Here is a 19,639-nt window from a genome sequence, read left to right on the forward strand (position 1 = left end):
ATAGGAAGATTATATAAAAATATTCAAAGAGATACGTCAGATGTGATACAATTATATCACATAGATGTCAAAAAACTCTGAAATGCCAAAGAGAGACTGCTTATCTTTTAGATCTCTTCTCACCAGTACATTGCTAACATAGGTGGTTAATATATAGGCCCTGTCCAACTAACTAACTAACTGTTTCTGCTCTTCGTGCACACGTATACCACATTTTAGATCGCTGAAAACAAAGTTTTTGGAAAAATTCCTTACAGTGTATAAATTTTAACAAACTCCATTTCTGTGTTTACATGTGGACAAGGAAAATACAAGAACAGTTGTCTTGCAATGATTTGGCATCAGACTGTGTTATTGTGGCTTTAAATTATTTCTTTGAATTGTTCTTTTTCCAGATTTGAACGATTGTATAACACGTTTCTTTAATGACTTTAAAAACAAGAATTGGGTGAAGAAGTTTACATTTATTTTTGATTTTCTCTAAGCCACAGAATGCTAAGTGTATGGATGTTTGACAGTTTCTCTGGACAGAATTGGCAGAATTCATTTAAACTGTTGGGGTTTGCGGTATGGACCCTGCTTTTAAGCAGTCCAAAAATGTTAAAAAACAACTGAGATCCAGGATGTGGAGGAAACAACAAACAAACAAAACAAAAAAATCCAGAAGACTCCAAAATAATTAGTTCAAACAACTGCACATAAGTATATGTTATTCTGATGTGTCACTACTTTGCCAAAGTCGGTAAGAAGAACAGGAGAGATTTTGATTTAGTTTTCTCCCTCTGCCAAGTGTCTGATCCACACTCCCGTCCAGTAGGTGGCGATAATGAATCTTTAAACTTCTTTGCTAAGTACAAGCAGACCCAAAAGAAGACGAAGGAGAAGGCTTGGAAACCTTACAATCATTTTTGACAGCTACCAATCAGCCAACAGCTGGTTAGCTTAGTTTAGCACTGCAAGACTGGAGAAGGGGGCACAGCTGATTTTGTCCAAAGGTAACAAAATTCACCTGTAAACATAGGAAAGGCTCACAAAACAGTATGTCTCACTGCTTTAGTGCTACCAAAACAAAGATTTTTAAGGTTGTTATACATTCCAAGTAATTCCTTGAGCAGGACTAATGATTTTATTTAGGCTTGTCCTCATCATGAAGGTGCCGAAAGGCAGCAGAAACTTCAAAAGAAGTCACTGCTGCAGGCCAAGAAACAGAAACACAACTTCTGTTAAACTACAGAGGCTTTTGTTTGCACCAGAGCAAATGGTGTGAAGGTTATGTAATGTTTGGTCACAAAGCCCAGCCCAGTGGCTGTCCTGGAGGCCTGTTTCAGACTGAGCCTGGTTACCTGTTTTCACCTGACTTTAGGCAAAACTAGCTGGAGTTTCAAATTCAAATGTCAGATATCAGAATTTGCTCTAGTCTGCAAATCTAAGACAGGAACATGAAGTCCAGATGTCAAAATAAGGTCTTTAGCCTCATCTATCAGGAACAAACAAATGGTGGAAATGCAAAACAGATCATTTATATCAGTGCTGAACATTTTTCATGATCAACAAGGTTTGCATTTACTTCACTGAAAAGATGGCTTTGTGCTGATGAGATTATTTTTTTATAAAATATTTCTTTGTGTGATCTTTCCTGAACTGCTTATGAGAATATCCGCCTTCGCAGAAGTTTTAGAGAGGGGACTGTATCTTGGGCATTCAGCACTCAGTACACTGTTCTCTACCCTCACAGTACAGAGAAGTGGTTTCCATAGTTCCTTGTTTAGTGGAAATTTTAAAGCAATTTATCTTTTTTTCTTCTTCCTCCTCCTCCTTAAATTTATTATTAGCATTTGAATAGTTCAATTAACTGTTGTTTCCAAATTATGTTGGGATTCTGTGTAAAATGCAGATTAAAACAGAATTCAATCGTTTGAAAATAATTTAAATGATATGTTTAACTGAAAATATTACAAAGAAAACAGAAGCTAGATCACAGGAGTTACAGCAGTTAGTTTACCAATCAGAAGCTTGAATGGGTCAATCCCTCAGAGTCTGTATATCGACGACATACAGACAAGACAACTGATTGAAAAGCCAAACCAATGATTATTCCGAGTAAGTAAGAAGAAAGACATAAAGTAAAGGCATAATGAGGCTTGTAGTAGAAAGTGCCTTCAGTGTGCAATTAGAATAGAAAACCAGTACCAGTTCATTTTCCATGTTCAGATCATGTAGTCGTGTGTCGTTGTTTTGTTTTTTTTCTTTTAGTGATGTTAAGCCAACATTCGTACTATTATAGGAGAGGATTTTTCCCACGAGGGGAAATTAAAAAAATTACCCTGACTTTTTTATTTTCCAAAGACTTGAAGGGGAAAAAGTCGAAGTTCTTTCTCTACTCTACTTTTTTATGCATTTTGTCTTTTTTCCACTCATCATCTTGTTTATTTATTTTTTTAAATTCTCAGAATATAGTTTTTTTTTTCTTTTTTTGATCACGCTGATCACTCCATCTTCTCCTGTGTTGGAGACACAGCAAATATGAGCCTCATTTTTTGAGGGTGATTTTTGATTGGTCAGACCACAGGCCAGTTGATCTTGATCCCAGAGAAGATGATAGTTTTGCTGAGTCTTATTTGTATGTCTGTATTGTTTTAAATTCCATCTGTGACTGTGGAGAAAAACTGACTTTAATGACCTTTCTTTGAAATTTTAAGCTTACAGCCGTTGCTCCTATCACACCTCCCTAACTTACATTCTGAAAGATTGAGCTTCTCTGGGAGGCTCTTTTAATACTATCCTGCTCCCTTTAGGGCTCGCCACAGAGCATCATCTGCCTCCATCTCACCCTAGCATTCTTTTCTGTCACACCAGCCCTCTCCATATGCTCCTTCACTACATCCACAAATACTCCCTCAGATATTCCTCTTTTCCTCCTGCCTGGCAGCTCAATATTCAGCATCCCTTGTCCAATATGTCGACTAACCCTCCTCTACACATGTCCAAACCATCTCAACCTTGCCGCTCTAACCCTCTGATGTATATATATTTCCAGTCCTGTCTATTCTGGTCACTCCCAATCAAAATCTGAGCATCTTCACCATTGTCTTCATCTTCCACCTCACATTTTTTGTCAGTGCTGCCATCTCCAAGCTAGTAATGAACGAATTAGTTATGCAATCGACAGCTTTTCAATCATGTTTATTGCATTCAGGTTTATTCACATTTTACACACCAGTCTAGCCCTTTGGAAACAAGGTTGTATATCCAAACATGAATTTTGCCTTTTTATTGAAAGCAGCTCAAAAAGAACTTAAAGCAGTTGAGTTAAATCCAAGTCTTGTTTCAGTAAATCCAATCATTTGATCCTCTTTGTTTCCAGTGTTTATTGCTTTTGTCTGTTTTCAGGCTTATCTGACTGGGTGGCTACTCAGTGATACGTTTTCTTTCATGGTCTTAAATGTGAGTAATGAGGGGGGGATCATCATTCCCGTGTAATGGTAGTAGATTTGATTAACAATGGGAGAGGAGATTGAGCCATCGATCAGTGTGACGAACCCGAGAGTTTGATCCCTTTTGTTGTACTTGATTGATCAGAGGTCAGCGGGGATTCGCCCTAATTGAGGAATAAACACGTCACGCTGTTAACTCTGAGTCACTGTCCAAACACTGGCAGAGTTTTTTGTGAAAACGCGCGTTAACAGGCAGCTTTTGAAAACGCGCTTCATTTGCGTCACGGCTCGGTTGTTCGTTTGCTCTCCAGCGACTGGCCTCATACTGATAACGCATGATGTGGGACAAAGGTGACAAAACATCATGATCGGATAATTTTATTTGGTCCAGCGAATAAAACGGTGGCAACGAAGGGCGAGTGGTGTAATACTAAAGACGTGAAAGTTATTCTCTTGAATACATTTGAACTTATTTTAACACATGCGGTCAAATCTGTCGTAAAACGTGCATTACAGCATGTCTGAATTAACTTTTCAAATGAACAGAGTGGCTTGTAAACTACAGTAAACCGGACAAATTAGTGGTGTTTATTTTTCTTTACAGCTGGTTCTCTGCTCGTTTCCACCCTTCCTTTTGTGTATTTGGTTTTTTGTCATCAGTCATCGTCCAATCACCTCTTACTGTTTGCTAAATACAAGGGCACCCCGTCATTTATCACCTACCCTCCCACAGGTGTAGAGCTCAGTCCAGTCTGGAGATGACAGCACGAGCTCCGCGCCTCTGCCTCCTCGCTCTCCTGCTAAGATGCGTCACCCCGCTGGCGATCCCGCAGGACCGTTTGGACGCCACGAAAATGGCCAGGCAGAAGCTGGATCGTCTCTTCTATCTTAAGGATATCCCCAGACCAGCGGTGGCTCCTCAGAAGAAGGCTCCTCAGTTTATGCTGGATCTTTTTAACGCGGTTTCCGTCACGGATGGGACCCCGAAAAGCCAGACGGACATTCTGGAAGGAAACACGGTGCGGAGTTTCAGCGATAAAGGTGAGAAGCAACAGTAACGGCTGTTCCGCGAGAATATCTTCCAATGAGTTTGCATCTGGAGCGCATATGAGTAGTAGTGTGCATATGAGTGCGTAAAGACGCAATAACGCACGATTGCGCAGGGCTATGTGTCTGTTTAACAGCCTTCTCTTTATCAGTGTATGGTTTCATCATTTCTCTAAATATGTTTATGATTATTTTGTCATCTGCAGGGCAACCTGGAGAGAGTTTTCACTTCTTCAACTTGTCATCTTTCGGCAGAGATGAAAGAATGATCAAAGCGCAGTTCCGCTGGTTCCGAAAGAAAAGGAAGTTTTATCCCGGAAGGTTTCACACGCCTCATTTCTACAAGGTAAACGCGTCTTGTTTGTTTGCTTTTAAAGGCATATCATTTTCACATTTTTTTCTTATATTGTACAGGAAACAAAAAACGCTGGTTCGTATTTGTGGCAATGTTTTAGAGCACTGACGCTAAGTGCACTCACCCGTTTTCTTTGTCTGCCAGCGTTTGATAATCGTCGGCCTTTAACAGGAATTTTTGAAAACAAATAGTGATAGTTTCTGTTTGTTGTTGGTGGTGGGTTTTCCCTGTTTTTTCTCCAGGTGGCTCTCTATGAGGTGCTGGAGAACCTCGTGAAGCCATGGCGAGGAAACCTCATCACCTCCAGATTGGTTCCCCTGTACACACAAGGATGGGAAGTCTTCAATGTCACTCAAATGGTAACAAAATCCATAACTTAATTTTCTTTGTTTAAAATGAATGTTTGAGGCTTGTTGTGAGAAAATAATTCCTTTTGATATGTTTTGTCTTTGGTCATTACTGCAAAGCTCAGATGATCAATTCCAAATAAAAACGTCTCATAATGATGACGATCATAGTTTGTGTTAGATTGGAGTGATGATGTGCTTGTTTTAAATGTCAGGTATCCAAGTGGATCCAGAACAGTCAGGAGGGCAACGGCATCCTGGTGGTGACTACACTTCCTTCCGGTAACTGGATGGAGTCGGTGTTGCATTCATCTAAACAGAATGTAGAGCTGACAGACACAAGCGCCTACCTGGTCATATTCTCACACGATAAACAGACGGGAGCATCGAACCACTCATACTTTGGTAAGGTGGTGAGAGTGATGTGAGCATGGTGCACAGTGTGACATAGCCGCTGTTATAACAGTCATTGGTGTAGGCAGGCAAGATGTTTTTGCCATTTTTAACTTAATAAGAACTTCTAAGCAAATTGCAAGTGGAATATTTGGACTCCTGCACCTCGTCTGGGCTTTGGTTTCATGCTTGGTGTCCAGGAGACTTGGGCTAGACAAGTCTCGGGGCAGATGAGCAGCATGAAAGAACAAAAAAAGTGAGGCATCTACACATTCTTATGCTAGTCTGCTTAGCACCAGTTGACCGATCAATACAGTTTGTTCACTGAACCCGTCTCTTGACTGTGGCTGTTCATGTGGATCCCAGACGACTGGGTCTAATCCTCGGCAGTTTAGTTTTCTGCAGTGGTCAGTATCTATCAAAAGTGGTCCAAAGAAGGAACAGTGATGAAGCAGCGACAGGGCCATGAGAGGCCAAGGCTCACTGATGCACGTGGGGAGTGAAGGTTAGCCTGTCTGGTCGATCCATCAGATGAGCTACTGGAGCTCAAATTGCTGAAAAATGTAATGCTGGTTCTGGCCATGCTGACCCCTGTCCACTGTCAAAAGCACCAACAATGGGCATGCAAGCATCAGAATTAGACTATGGAGCAATGGAAGAAGGTGGCCCGGTCTGATGAATCACATTTTTTTGACATGATATGGATGGCAGGGTGCAATGTATCTCTTACCTCGGGAACCCTATGCTCTATGGGAAGAAGGGAACCCGGCATAGGCAATGTGATGCTTTGTTCTGCTGAGAAGCCTTAGTTTCTGCCATCTATGTGGATGTTACCTTGACTGTACCACCTACTTAAGAATTGTTGGAGACCATGTACACCCTTTCATGGAAACAGTATTCCCTGTTTGCTGTGGTTTCTTTCAGCAGGATAATGCACCTTGGGTCAAAGCAATAATGGATCAGGAATGGTTTGAGGAGCACAACAACAAGTTTGAGGTGTTGACTTTGCCTCAAAATTACCCAGATATGAATCCAATTGTGTATGTGTGAGATGTGCTGGACAAACTAGTCTGAACTATGGAGGCCACACCTCCATGCTTACAGGACTTAAAAGGATCTGTTGCTAACATTTTGGTGCCGATACCACAGCACACCTTCAGGGGTCTAGTGGAGTCCATGTCTCAATGGGTCAGTCTGTTTTGGTAGCAAAAGTGGGACTGACTCAATATTAGGCAGGTGGTCATACTGTAATGTGTGATTGGTCTATTTAATCCTAATAAGCAGGTCCTGTCGCTCTGCACAGTACAACTGCACAGCTTGTGCTCTCTTAAAGTTGTGCCTTGCTCAACAAGCTTAGCATTAGCCAACATCCACACAGCAACTTCTATACAGCAGTCTATGCTTGCGACATAGAGGAGAAACAACAACAGTGCTGCAGGAGGAATGTTGTCTGTTTCACTTTTTTCCTTGTCTGTTCCATACTGCAGCTTTAAGAGATTTGTGTTTTGCCACATGGGTTTTAAAAGTTGATATTTTTGTATTTAACAAATTGTACATGCCTAAAATTAAAATACTTGGAAAAAATGTAAAAATGGTCATAATTTTCTATCCTACTCTCATCACAGGACAAACCCAACCTGAACCGGGTGCCCCCGAGCACCGCAGCAGAAGGCCTCGTGCATCTTCGAGTGTCGTGCCCCTCGACAGCTCCCAGCACTGCCAGCGCATTTCTCTGTTTGTTGACTTCGAGGAGATCGGCTGGTCGGGCTGGATCATCTCTCCCCGTGGATACAATGCCTATCACTGTACGGGCTCCTGTCCATTCCCACTGGGGGTAGGCGTCAGGGCGACCAACCACGCCACAGTGCGTTCTATCATGCACGCGCTCAAGGTTGCTAGCGATGAGGTGGAAGCGCCCTGCTGCGTGCCGGACACGCTCCAGTCTATGAGTCTGTTGTATTTTGATGATGAGGAGAACGTGGTTTTAAAGCAGTATGACGACATGATGGCGTTAAGCTGTGGTTGTCATTAGCTGCCTGTGTGTCTCCTGGATTCTTTAACACTGGTTAACACATGGGCATGAAACAGTAAGGGTTAAGTTCCTGTGTTTTTGCTGGTATTCACTTAGGCACTGAAAGAGCTATTTCATAGCTACTCGTCACTAATCCTTTGACAATGCAAGTCCAATGACCTACAGTTGTTCTCCATTTTTAAATATTGTTTATATAGTTTATATTGTGGCCCAAAGGCCCACTTCAGGTTCTTCTTCTGGAGTGTAATTTGAATGTTTCTGTGACACTGATATGTCCATGGTGCTGAGCAAGCCCATGTGGTCTGTCCTACAAAATAATTACTTTTTATTTGGAATTAACTTTTACTGTCTCTCAGCGTTACTGTGGTAGCTGCCACTAAAATGCTCAAAAATTACAATTAAAGGTGATGATTTCAAGTATTCATTGTTTTAGTTCAGAAGTGCATCAAATTAAAGCTGTTTTTACATTTAAGCAAAGAACTACTCCAACATTTTTAAAGTAACTTAATTTCTTAATTGGCTATTTTAAAAAAAACAAAAACATATTTGGATAAATTGATTGGTTGAAAATGATTTCTGGGGACTATTATTTATTAACTGTCGTAAAGATACATATCAATGTTTTACAAGGGGATTTGGACTGAGTAATGAGTCAGTGTTGAATTTTTTTTTATATATATTTTTCAAAACACAAATACAAAAATTTAAAAAAAAAAAGTGTGATGTACAAAAAAAAGCTCTGGATGTTGATTTCAAGGCAAAAAAAAAAAGAATATGCAAGTTGTTACAACCTGGTTCTGTAATGTTAGAAACAATGTTACATGTTTGTGTTTTATTAAAGGCAGGGGGGCTATGCTGAATGAACTGGGGAAAATTAAAAGACCCTGCATTGTATTTTCAAGTTCTTATTGTATCATATTAGAGCACACAGGAAATAAAAGAAGCACACGAGTGCCCAGAAACATTCTTGATCATTGTTCGTTGTCTTTGCATAATTTGGTCAGCAGGCAGGTAGGAAAGAGGTGAAGCAGGAAACTGCTAATGTGCTTAAAAAGAATACAAACTAATATTTGATGCTATATTTAATAAAACAGTTTTAAAGACAACTGCAGTGGTTTTAAATAAAAATTCTTTAAATTTCCTTTTGGTAAATTCCAGTGTTTCAGAAACCGTGTTAAAATTTCCAAAATGTACTTAAACTGTCAAAAGAGAAAAACACTTGATTGCACTCCAAATATCCAAAACATTTGTGTATTGTGTTAACGAGAGAGTCTACAGAAGCTTGTTTCCGCCACTGGAATAAAAAATTCCATATGTAACCTGAAAATGTTGAGCTAGGTATCTCAAGATTTTGAGTATATAAGTTGAAATTTTGAGAAAATAACTCAAAATTTCTAGTTTGCTCTGCAAATCAGAAAACTCTGTAAACGATGTCATCTGCTTCTGGGTGACAAGGAAATAACTTCAAATCCTTCAAAGATCTTCCCAATTGGCAGAGGCAACTTTAAATTTGAATTATTTTCTCAGAATTTCAACTTATTTATGTGAAATTTCTATTTATTAACTCAAAATTTCAAGTGTTTTTTCTTTTATTTTTTCTCCACTGGCAGAGACGAGCTTCCATAAGTAACAAAAGCTGAACTATGGCTGGGGCTTTGCTTCCATGCAATACCACTTTGTGCCAAAAGATGGTGCAACAAGTCAAGGTAACCTTCATTTAAGCAGGCGAAAGTACTCACTGTTGTTTATAAAGGCAGCCTGCGAAAAAGGCTCAACCTCTCAAGGAAGCTTGAGAGAGATTGGGCTAAAAAGAAACTGAAGTTAAACAGCAGCACACTTCGCTGAGGATAATTAGAAAAGGTAGAAGAAGGTTCAGGTTCAGTGGTGCCGCTGTGACTCAGGTCGAAGAGCAGTTCATCCCCCAAACAGGAAGTCAAAAGATATGTTTGTATGAATCTGTGTGTTACTGATGAATGAAGCTTATATTAAAGAACACAGTATTATGTTGCTGGTTCAGCCTGTACTCTAACCATTCACTAATCAAATTTAAAGCAAATATGCATAACAGTAGTTGTTTTCTTTTATTGGAATGCATCACAGACACAAGACAGCCCTGCCTGATTCTACAAACTTGCAAAACAAATTCTCCCTCATATCCTCTCCATACAAAACATGAATTCCAATAATACCAGTTGAAGCTTTCAGACAGTATAAATGAAAACATAATCAAAAGGTGCCATTTGGACTTTAGCATGCAAAGGTTTCCAAAATTTTGAAGTATGGAGATAATTAAAATCAATAAGATTTGGTTCAAGTATATCGAATGATAAATGACTGTATACGTCTGGTGAAAAAGGAACTCTGAAGACAACAAACCTTTCAGGTAGTAAAAGAAATGCTACAATATCTACACAGTTGTGGAGACCCAATACAACTGTAATATATAACAAACTGTCAGCATTTACAATAAATAAACATTTTACAATGAAGCCCACCCTCTGTTTACATACATTATGTACATGGAACGTCCATGTCCATTTTACTCAAAAATCTTACGCAAACCCTTTCAACCACATTTAAATTAGCACATTTGACATCATTCATCCAAAACGTCATCATCTTTTGTCAGGTTATGCTCATCTAAAAGTCATTCTCTTTTCACAAACCCATTAATAGCTTCAGTAGCTTTACAAAGCCGACACAAGTTCAGTGTCTCCTGAAAATTGAAGGCAAGAAAAACAAAACCACAATCACAGACCTGAACTGCAAAAACAGTCAACACTGAAGGAAAAAAAACGCCCTGAAATATGCATTGGCAATGAACTTTACATTCCTGGGAACATTTGTGGTGCATTTTCCCTCATTCTGTCTGTAACAGGCCAAATGTAGCAGTACAACAAAAAATATTTACAAGATCAATGATTTCTTTCTGAGATTGCTGTTTTGTACCAGCGTTCAACAACCAAACAGAGAGAGATCCATCACTAAAGTGTTGTTGCTTTTTAATAGTCCTGTCGAATACCGGTATAGTATAAGAAGGCAAAGTTGGTTGGGAAAGAGTTTTAAAACAACAAAAGTATTAAAAACTCCTGGAATGCAACAAACACCACAATTCAGTGATACAAAACAGCATTCCTTTTAAACCCTCTGGCCTATCAGCTAGGACAGTCGAGTTCCTCAGTGCCTATAAACTCCCCTAACATGTGTTCGTTCTGACCATAGAGAGGTTCCAAATATGGATGTGCATCTTTACAGTACATTTGCTTTGATCTCTCTATATTCCTCTGCTCAAAGTCCTCTGGCTCCAAGTGAGGTGCCTGAATTGTAGCTTTCGGAGCCATGGGCGACAGAGGCACTGGGACAAAGCCATGGTAAACAACCAAAGGAGGGCTCAAGACCTTCATAGGGGATGCCTTAGGGACAGCACCTTCTGGTGGCTGGACTGGCAGCTGCACATAGCTTCCTGTTTCAGGATCAAAGAAGGTTTTCGTCTTGACTTGTACAGGCATGTCTACAAAAAAATACTGTCCTGAGTCTGGATCCTGGAGGAGCTTACGCTGGGTCATGGGGAAGGACTGCGTAACGATAGCATGCTCCATGCTAGACTGTCGAGACAGCTGGCTGGTGTGGCTTGATTGGCGGGATAGGGGTGAAGGGCGAGGTACTTCAGTGGCATATGCATCAATACTGTGGCTCCGTCTCAGAGGGTTGTCTCTGTTGGACTTGTTTCTGGCTCGGCCTCTCTGCTGAAGCTCATCCATGATGGATTTCTCAATGCGTTGGGTTCTGGGATCAAGCTTCTCATTGACCGACATGTCAGCACTGAGTCTGCGCTCTGCTCTATCTCCTAAATGCCAGTCAGTGCTTTGCGTTCGATGCAAAGCCCTGTCTGGCACTTGTTTCTCACTGACGTGAGCTTTGTACACAGGCACAGTACTGATGACCCTGTCGCTACTGCAATGTCTTTGCTCTGTCTTATCTCCAGTGTGTCTGCGGCTGCTGCGGCCTTGTCTTTCTGATGCCATACTGGGTAGGGCTTCTCTCCTCTGGTTGTTACTTTCCAATGATTCGTGATCCTGTCTCAGAGTCTCATGCTTGACTTCTGATTTGTTGCAGCTGAGACTTTCATTCTTGTTTAGCAGTTGCTCACTCTGGCTGTTGCTGTTTTTACTATGGTGGCTTCTGCTGTGATCATCCTCAGTTTTTCCTCTGTGTTTTTTCTCGCTCCCCCTGCCATTTCTGTTACCAGTGCTGCTTTTGTGCTCAGACTTATCAGCCTTGTGTCTTTCTGCTCTGTGTTTGCTACTGTTGCTGCTGCTTTGAGAAGGCCTGTGAGGTGACTTTTGGGCCTCTTCTTTCTTTATCCTTCTATTTGCAAGCTTGATTGCTTTTAGAACTGCCTTTTCCGATTTAGGTAGGACGGGCGGTGGCTTCAGCAGACCTGTTTGGCTTTCATTATCACCACCACTTTCGCTGAACCCCTTTGTCGTATCTTGTTCTGTCAGCCCAGCGTTCAACACCGTCTCCTCGGATGTGTCAGCTGTGCTGGTGGTTAGACTCTCCACTCCTTCCGATGATGGGCTTAACCCGGAAAATCGGTCTTCCTCCTGTGGCACAGTGAGGAACCCTCCAACTTGTGACTTCTGTTGGTTTTCATTTTGAAGATTTGAAGGGTAGGCCAGCTGGGGTGGTGACTGAATTGATGTCATCTCTGTAGGCGTAAGAATGTCTGCCAGAATTACGGCTCTCCCACTGGTGGTAGCACTGGATTCATTAGCCAGTGTGAGCTCTGGACATTCCTTTGCATGATGTAGCTCATCCTCGCCCCTGTCTGAACCACTCAGACTCCCTCTGGGTGACCAGGGTTGTATGGTCTTCCTTAATTTGTTACTAAAAGTGTTGTCTTTGACTTTAAACAGGGAAGGGATCCCCAAGGTCGGTGAGAAAGGATTAACAGGTGACAGAGTTGCAGAATTACTTTCACTGTTAGTTAATCTTTCATCTGTATCTGCATTTTCTCTCTCTTTGCTAGCCTTCCATACTTCCAGCTCTTGTTGAGGAGACTTTATGGGTTGCTTTATAGCATCTGGCTCGCTTTCGTGATCGCTTAAAGAATAATATTCCACTTCTGCCCTGTCCGAATCGCCTCTTGTGTTCCGCGAAACATTTCGCACTGCCTCGTTAACCACCTTCACCTCTTCAATTACATTTTCAAAGTGGTGGACTGTGCTCTCCACAGAGAAGTACGAGGATTTCGAGGACAAGCTGGCCTGATCGGGCGGGCTCTGAGTTACACTAACACCATTCACCAGCAGCAAGGGCGATATTATCTCTCTGGGGATTTCATTACGAGCTTCTGAATCCACATTTTTATCCTCAATGGGTTCATGTGTTTTCTTAGGTTCTTCAACCGTTACTACATTCTTAGTCACCGTGCCATCAGCCATGATTAAATGATCTGGTTTTAATGGGGCCTTTCGCTTTATCCTGCATGCCTCCTGTGCCTTAGCAGTGTTGTTTTCAGCTGATGCACTCCTTGGGCTCATATTTATGTGCAAGTTGTTGCAAGTTGCACTGAACTGTGATGATATCAGACTTTCCTCCAAATTCCACCTCTCTTTACTGGAGTTGATTTCACTGTGACTGGGCACAGCATCTTCACTATCTACCTCTTGTACTGCTAAATCTTTCCCCATTGCATTAAGGTGTACCTCAAGATTTTCATATCTCCCATCTTTGTTGCAGACATTTTCATCCACAGAGTCTTTCTCGCTAGCAACGCTTCCACGTCTCCTATTACCTCCTTTTTTGATCCTAGGAGGAACAGGAGGAGCGTCGATTTTGCTGCCTACAGTTTCATTCATCAGGTAATCTCCACTATCCTCAGACGTCTGTCTGGCAACTTGTTTTGAATTAGCCTCTGGATTATCGTGACTAGAACGATCGGTAAGTTTGTCATTCAAATGTCTGCCTGTAGATTTTTGGAGTGTGTTCACCTCACTGCTAGTCTTGTCCACCCTACCGCCTGATCTGTGTGTCTCTCCAAGTCTAGGTTCAGTCTGTGCCAAAATCTGTCTCAGGTGATTGTGGTCTCTCAGATCACTCAACATTTCTTTTAGTTCCTTTTCTTTAAGCGCAGAAGTGCTGTCATTTTCTTTTTCTCTCCTCAGTGTAACAGCATCTTTTGTAGAGTTTTTACTTTGCTGTGCCCTTGTTGTATAACTTTCACTGCAAAGTTTCTCATCTAACTGTGGATTTGTATCTGTTTCTGTTAATTTATTCTTCCTCCTCTCCCTTTCTGAGATGATCTCTTCGAGTGCCATTTTGGCTTTGTCATAGTTGTCATTTATGAGCGCTTTGTTTACAATAACATTGCTATCTAACTTTGCGAAATCCTCCTGTTTGTTCTGCTCCTTTTCTCTCTTTGCAAACATTTCTCTCTTGGCTGATGTGTTGCCTCTCATCGACAGCATGCCTCTCTTTATATTTCGAAGCTCCCTTGAGATCAGATCATTTTTAGCCTTCGTCTCCTCGTCTATGTTAACCACCCCCAGTTTGCTCCTCGCGTTTTCGAGAATGCGATTACCAAGCCTGGCTCTCTCCAGCTCTTTCAAAGCATTCAAATCATTAATTATGTGCTCGCTATCTTTAATTTCTCTCACCTCATCATCCAACTCCACTCTTGCGTTCGCGTTCGGATTGCCCTCTTCATTCTCCTCGACTTGTTCATCATCGGTCACTGCAAATCTCTGATATTTTATATAGTTGTTCTGTCTGGCTGAGAATATATATTTTAGCTTGCCTTGTTTCTGGATGGAATCATTTTCTTCTGGTGGAAAATCTAGTTTTGCATCCTCCAATTCATCATTACGCATTTGCTGTTTATCAAGAGGAAGTTTAATATCAGATTTAGCAAAATTTCTCACTGGAACAGGTGGTGGCTCTTTCTTAACATTACTATTTTTGCTAACCTGCTTTCCATTATTCAGTTCATTCCTGTTTTGGGATAAAACATTACTTTCTGCCACCAAACTCTCCGTCTTGCTCCCTAACACCTCCTCTGAAACATTCTGATCAATTTCTTTCTGCCGCAGTTCTTCTCTGTCTGCTGTGTGTTTGTTGATGCTATCTGATTGAGCTTTATTTTTGGCTGCACTAATTGCTTCTCTCGCTGCTCTGATCACATCCACTGTGCTTATTATTTGGCCATTGGCCTCTTTTTCCTTAGACGTCTGCTGTGCCCCAAAGTCTTTATCCTTCCTGTCTTTCACTGGACATTTTGTTTTCTCTGGCACATTTGGGGGCCTTTTCCCTACTGATGACAGACCCTCATTCTCAAGCGTGTGTGGTGAAATTAGGGGTAAGCAATCTTTGATGACGTTTGAAGTGTTTGGTGAAAGCCCCGTGTTCGCTGGCAGTGCCTTAGGGGAAAGCTCTTTGTTTACCATAAGCGGCGAAACTTTCTGCGCCTCGGTTGGTGCATCTGTATGTGCAGGTGTGCTCTGAGGGACTTGAAGATATTTTATATCACCGTCAACAGAGCTGGCTTTCTTGTACAGATTCAAAGAAGGGTAGTTTTGCTTTTTAGCCATTGAGCTCTTGTTCTTTTTTGGGTATATAAAGGGGGGTGTGGGGTTTTCTTCCCCAAGAGCCTCCCTTTTGCTCTGCAGTAGATTTGACAACAAATAATCGTCTGACAGAGGCCTGTCACACGTTTCCTCTGTAAGATCAACAGTTGGGGATCCGTGGGATTCCAAAATAGGACTGCAGACTGTCAGTCCATCTTTCGTCATGGCAGGTGTGCTTAAGCCAGATCCACTGCCTTCAGAGCCAGCTTGTGGATTTTTCTGATTGTCGTCTGTGCCGCCTTCAGGCAGCTCCACAGTTTTGAATTTAGGGGGACTGTAGCGGCTCTTCACCCTTTTCCTATTGTCTTTGAGGTTGAAGAGGATGCTGGAGGCAAGTGATTTGTAGCTTTCCCGCTTAACTGGAGGTTCAGGGGTCCCCTTGGCCTCAGAGTGCGGCCTGAGCGGAAGGTCAAATGCAGAGGGCGAGAGGACCGTTTGGAGGATTTCTGATGTTTCTGTCGGCTGCCTGGAGGGAATGAGCGGAGTCATCAGCTGGCAGATGCTGAACGGTGTAGAAGCTACAGAGCTGACCTCCTCAACTGCTTTGACTTCCACAGATATGACTTCCTTTTTGACCAACAAAAGACTTTCATCCACTGTTTTCAAATTGTTTTCTTGAGGAGTCATCCCAGGCTGATTGACCAGAACAGCACTTGTTGCTCTGGACCTGTTGCGCCTCCAGGGGGCAGCAGTCCCATTCCCTCCATCGGATGAGCACCTCTTCTCAGCTGGAGCCACTGAGGGCTTTGGTAGGACCTTTGGTGGATGTGGGGGAGGGATGGGTTTAGGAGTGGGAGAACAAGGCTGAGCTTCTTCTTTCTGAGATGACAGAGGCTTCTCCGCATGCAAAGTTTCTTTTCTACATGCCTCGGTTAGTTCCTTGTATAGCGGCAACTCGTACATTTTAGGGATATTATCTATGGGGAGAACGGAGCTCACTGCGTCCCCCTGGACAAAGGGAAACTGGTTAAAATCATTCCATGTCTGAAAAGGACTAAACTCACTGTGGAGAAAAAAGTTTTTAATGTTAAGTTTTCTTAATTTGACAGTGGCCTTCCCATTTTTAATCCTTTTGGATTTTCCTGTAGGAAGGCCAATGTCTTTGCCTGTTTTGCTGGATGAGCCATCACCAGACTGATGCTGAAGAGGGTTTTTGTAACGATGATCTGTGAGACTGGTGTGATAATCTGAGGAGAATTCTGACAGCTCTCTTTGAATGCTGCGAAGTGCTGTTTTATCCCACGATTCTCCATTAGCATCAGTCGTGCTTCCATTTTTGATTAACATCCCCTTGCAGCTTTCTTCTGTGGCGCTTAATGCTTTGAGGAAAGATGACATGTGGGATATATTTTTCTGCTGATGGTGTTTCCATGGCTGGGTGTGGTTTTTCTCACTTTTGCTTTGCCCCTGTTTTTTAGATTCCTTAATTGGATTCTTTTTAAGTGGCTCCTCTGCCAGAGGTTTGTGGCAGCTGAAAGGCGAGTATCCACACAAGAATTCGTCATTGTAAACTGCATCATCTCCAACGCAGAGACTTCGGAAGGCTCGATCGGTGAGAGTGCTAACCTCCCGATCGGTCTCATCCATGAACATGTCCGTGAAGCCATTGGGGAAGCGGTGATGGAGCATGCTCCCTGCCCGATGGCTCATGTGTCGCTTTTCCACGCAGCTCATGATGTCAGCAACTGTCTTTGTGTCTTTGCATCACCAGCCCTGCCTCCTGTACAGCTGCTTCTCCTCTGCAGGCTCCAGTTTCTTCCTGCTCAGGCTGACATCTGGAAAGCGGTGGGTTACGTAAATTTCCTAAAAAAAAACAAGCAAATCAGTGTCAGTTTTCACATAAGCTTTTCTAAAACCCTTTAACTAGTCACACAGTTTAAGCAGTTAACTGTTAGCATTTGTGCAAGTCAAGAATCCAAAGATTGTTGTTTGACTGACATGATTACTTTAAATGGTTTTGAACTCTAGAGCTGCACTGATGACCTTTATGTACACAACATATGGTGGCTACAGCCATGCTGTCACTATGCAAGCAGTAGACAAACACTTCATACCATGCACTGGGTTATTTTAGGCATCGCATGATGCCTTAAGCTGTGAGCACCAAGCATGGGATGAAAACAAATGCTTCCCACTTATAGGAAAAATACGAAGATTTTTGTTATTTATGTCCACATATTTGAAATAATGATATTCTTCAAATGCAAATTTAATTTAAAAGAAGAATATTGTTATTTTAAAATGTCATACATTTGTTCAGCTGTTATCTAGATACATTTTTTGCTAAGCTTTAGATGCATGACAATATTGACATGAATCTATAGAAAAGAAGGCAGGAAATTTGAGTAAATCATCAGTCAGTGTCACAGATCAGCAGCAGCTGCTCTACTGTAGCTTCCTGTAGCTATGTGGGTGAGGTTTTAGAATAGCTCATTAACCTATTTATACGGCCTGACCTGGGAGCATAGCCACAGACATATAACTCAAGTCTTCAACTATTCACACAACCATTGCTCTCCATATAAGAGGTTTGATTGAGACAAATATAACTGTACACACTTCATGAATTATAGATATGTTTAGCACATTAAAATGGAATAAATGAAAAGCAGGACCCTCTCCAAACAAGTGTTTACATTCACAGTCAAGAATGATTGTCAGGAAAGGTGGATACATTTAAAACAGAGAGTAAAAAAATAAGATAAATTAATATTTTCATATTTTATTTTATTTTATTATCTGACCCTAACAGATTAAATATCCCAAACTGAGTCGCTTTACTGTATCCTAGACTACACTTACAGAAGACTTTGGCTTTCCAGGACACTTCACTTGCCAACCATCTTAAAGCTCTTATAACCAGAGATCAGTTAGTGCCACGGTACTTTCCCAGCATCTGCCTGTGTATTTATACCCAAGTAATGAGTTATCCATGTCACCTATACTGTATAAAGGCAAAAACCACTGGAATGTAATTTTAGTTGTCCTCATTGTTCTCAATGTTAGTGTATCTGATGTAAATAGAGGTGCAGTGAAAGTAAAATAAATAAACGTGGTTATTTTAGAGTAAGAAAACTAATGTATGTCTGATTTTTTACATTAGTGTTTAGCACAAAACCTAGAAAAAGTTTAAGGTTTTAAGGTACATGTCTTTGTATAAATATCACACTGCTCACCTTGATGATGGGTCTTTCATGCTGAGTTTAAGAGTCCAAGGTTTGCATAAAACCAAGTCCTAAAAGTAGAATCCAAGGATCCACCTGTTGAGAATACGTTTATAGTTAAATGTTGTCAATCGCGCTCAATAAATTTTCCTGGTGTGGATGAAGAAATAAAGAAAGCTCACCAAAGTGAGTCAAGCCCTGAGATCCATGTTCGAATGCGCTGGTGTGGCCGGGCTTCTGATTGTGAACTCAAATGATACCAAAATAGACGCACAAGTCGGTGTGGCCAAACTGAGCAGCAACAGAGGGCCCAGCTAGCTTGCTCACATTGGAATATCCAGTGGGTGTCGAGTGGCAGGGCAAGACAGACAGGCAGGATGAAATGGACACCGTCATTGGTTATTTTTATAACAAGGCAGTGAGGGCTGATAGGCATGGGCCCACTCTTTACCTTTGCCAACCCTGAAAACATGACAAGGCCTTCTTGTCAATAGAGATTAGCCATTGTTTGGGTTTATCCTTGGACAATAAAGACGAATGATGTACACTTTTATGGTTACACCACTCGCTAGCATTTGGTAGCTGACTAATTCTGCTACTGTCTCCCAGGGAAACAAGCTTTCTGATATAACTCATGGCATCACAAAGTCCCTGAAGTGGAGATTGGCAGCTGGAGGCAGACGTCTGCTGACTGATACGGCAGAGCTGGGCTCATTCTTGTTGTTGAAGCTCTGTTTACAAGACTATGTGTGACTGAGTAATCTAGTTTTAGGACCAGCAGCTGTTGTTGCTGTGAGATTACGATGAGACGGAGCTAGAATTTTGTTGACTTGTTACCCTTTGTGAGTCAGAGAAAGTCAATAGGTGAGGTCATATGTAGTGGTTAACCTTGTGTAGTCTCAAAATGGAGAAAGTTGAGTGTTTGAGAAACGTTGGGCAGCTCAAATTTATTTTATAGGGCAAAATATAGTCACCAAAAATAGGTCAACTGTAGCCTTTGCAACAGCTGTAGCTTCACTTATTTTAAGTGGAATAACTCAATTAATTGGAATTTTGACTTTTTTCAGCAGCTGGTAAACATCAAGTAATTTTAGTTAGCTAATTTAGACATGGCTATTTCACTTGCTATCTACTGTCATCTTGGCTAGCTCAAGCATTCAGAGACCTGCAATAGTACAGAACTGTAAGGAATATGCACTTGCTAGCCTTTTTTGTTTAGGTATGCATTTATGATAAATG

The 19,639-nt window shown here is 41.5% G+C and overlaps 2 protein-coding genes across 2 annotated transcripts; one reads left to right on the forward strand and one right to left on the reverse strand.

Annotated features, from left to right (window-relative positions):
• Positions 1-841: 841 nt before the first annotated feature.
• On the forward strand, positions 842-8,574 carry LOC116330316 (bone morphogenetic protein 2-B-like). The gene is made up of 6 exons (XM_031752584.2): positions 842-995; positions 4,168-4,475; positions 4,688-4,827; positions 5,079-5,195; positions 5,399-5,588; positions 7,202-8,574. Exons 2-6 carry the CDS (start codon positions 4,193-4,195, stop codon positions 7,606-7,608), a joined length of 1,137 nt encoding a protein of 378 aa, XP_031608444.1. The 5' UTR covers positions 842-995; positions 4,168-4,192; the 3' UTR covers positions 7,609-8,574.
• Positions 8,575-9,705: 1,131 nt separating this feature from the next.
• LOC120441373 lies at positions 9,706-18,701 on the reverse strand. Its single transcript, XM_039616059.1, has 3 exons — positions 18,583-18,701; positions 18,413-18,496; positions 9,706-17,039 (listed from the first exon to the last, which is right to left on the reverse strand). Exon 3 carries the CDS (start codon positions 16,908-16,910, stop codon positions 10,764-10,766), a length of 6,147 nt encoding a protein of 2,048 aa, XP_039471993.1. The 5' UTR covers positions 16,911-17,039; positions 18,413-18,496; positions 18,583-18,701; the 3' UTR covers positions 9,706-10,763.
• Positions 18,702-19,639: the final 938 nt, after the last annotated feature.

The sequence above is a fragment of the Oreochromis aureus genome, linkage group 8 (assembly GCF_013358895.1).
Source record: "Oreochromis aureus strain Israel breed Guangdong linkage group 8, ZZ_aureus, whole genome shotgun sequence".
Classification (NCBI taxonomy): domain Eukaryota; kingdom Metazoa; phylum Chordata; class Actinopteri; order Cichliformes; family Cichlidae; genus Oreochromis; species Oreochromis aureus.

Bases quoted from the DNA above. Each gene is read 5' to 3' on its own strand.
- LOC116330316 (XM_031752584.2), top strand. From the start codon at position 4,193: ATGACAGCACGAGCTCCGCGCCTCTGCCTCCTCGCTCTCCTGCTAAGA. The intron at 4,476-4,687 runs GTGAGAAGCAAC...TGTCATCTGCAG, and splicing joins GCGGAGTTTCAGCGATAAAG to GGCAACCTGGAGAGAGTTTT. The intron at 5,196-5,398 runs GTAACAAAATCC...TTTAAATGTCAG, and splicing joins TCTTCAATGTCACTCAAATG to GTATCCAAGTGGATCCAGAA.
- LOC120441373 (XM_039616059.1), bottom strand. From the start codon at position 16,910: ATGAGCTGCGTGGAAAAGCGACACATGAGCCATCGGGCAGGGAGCATG.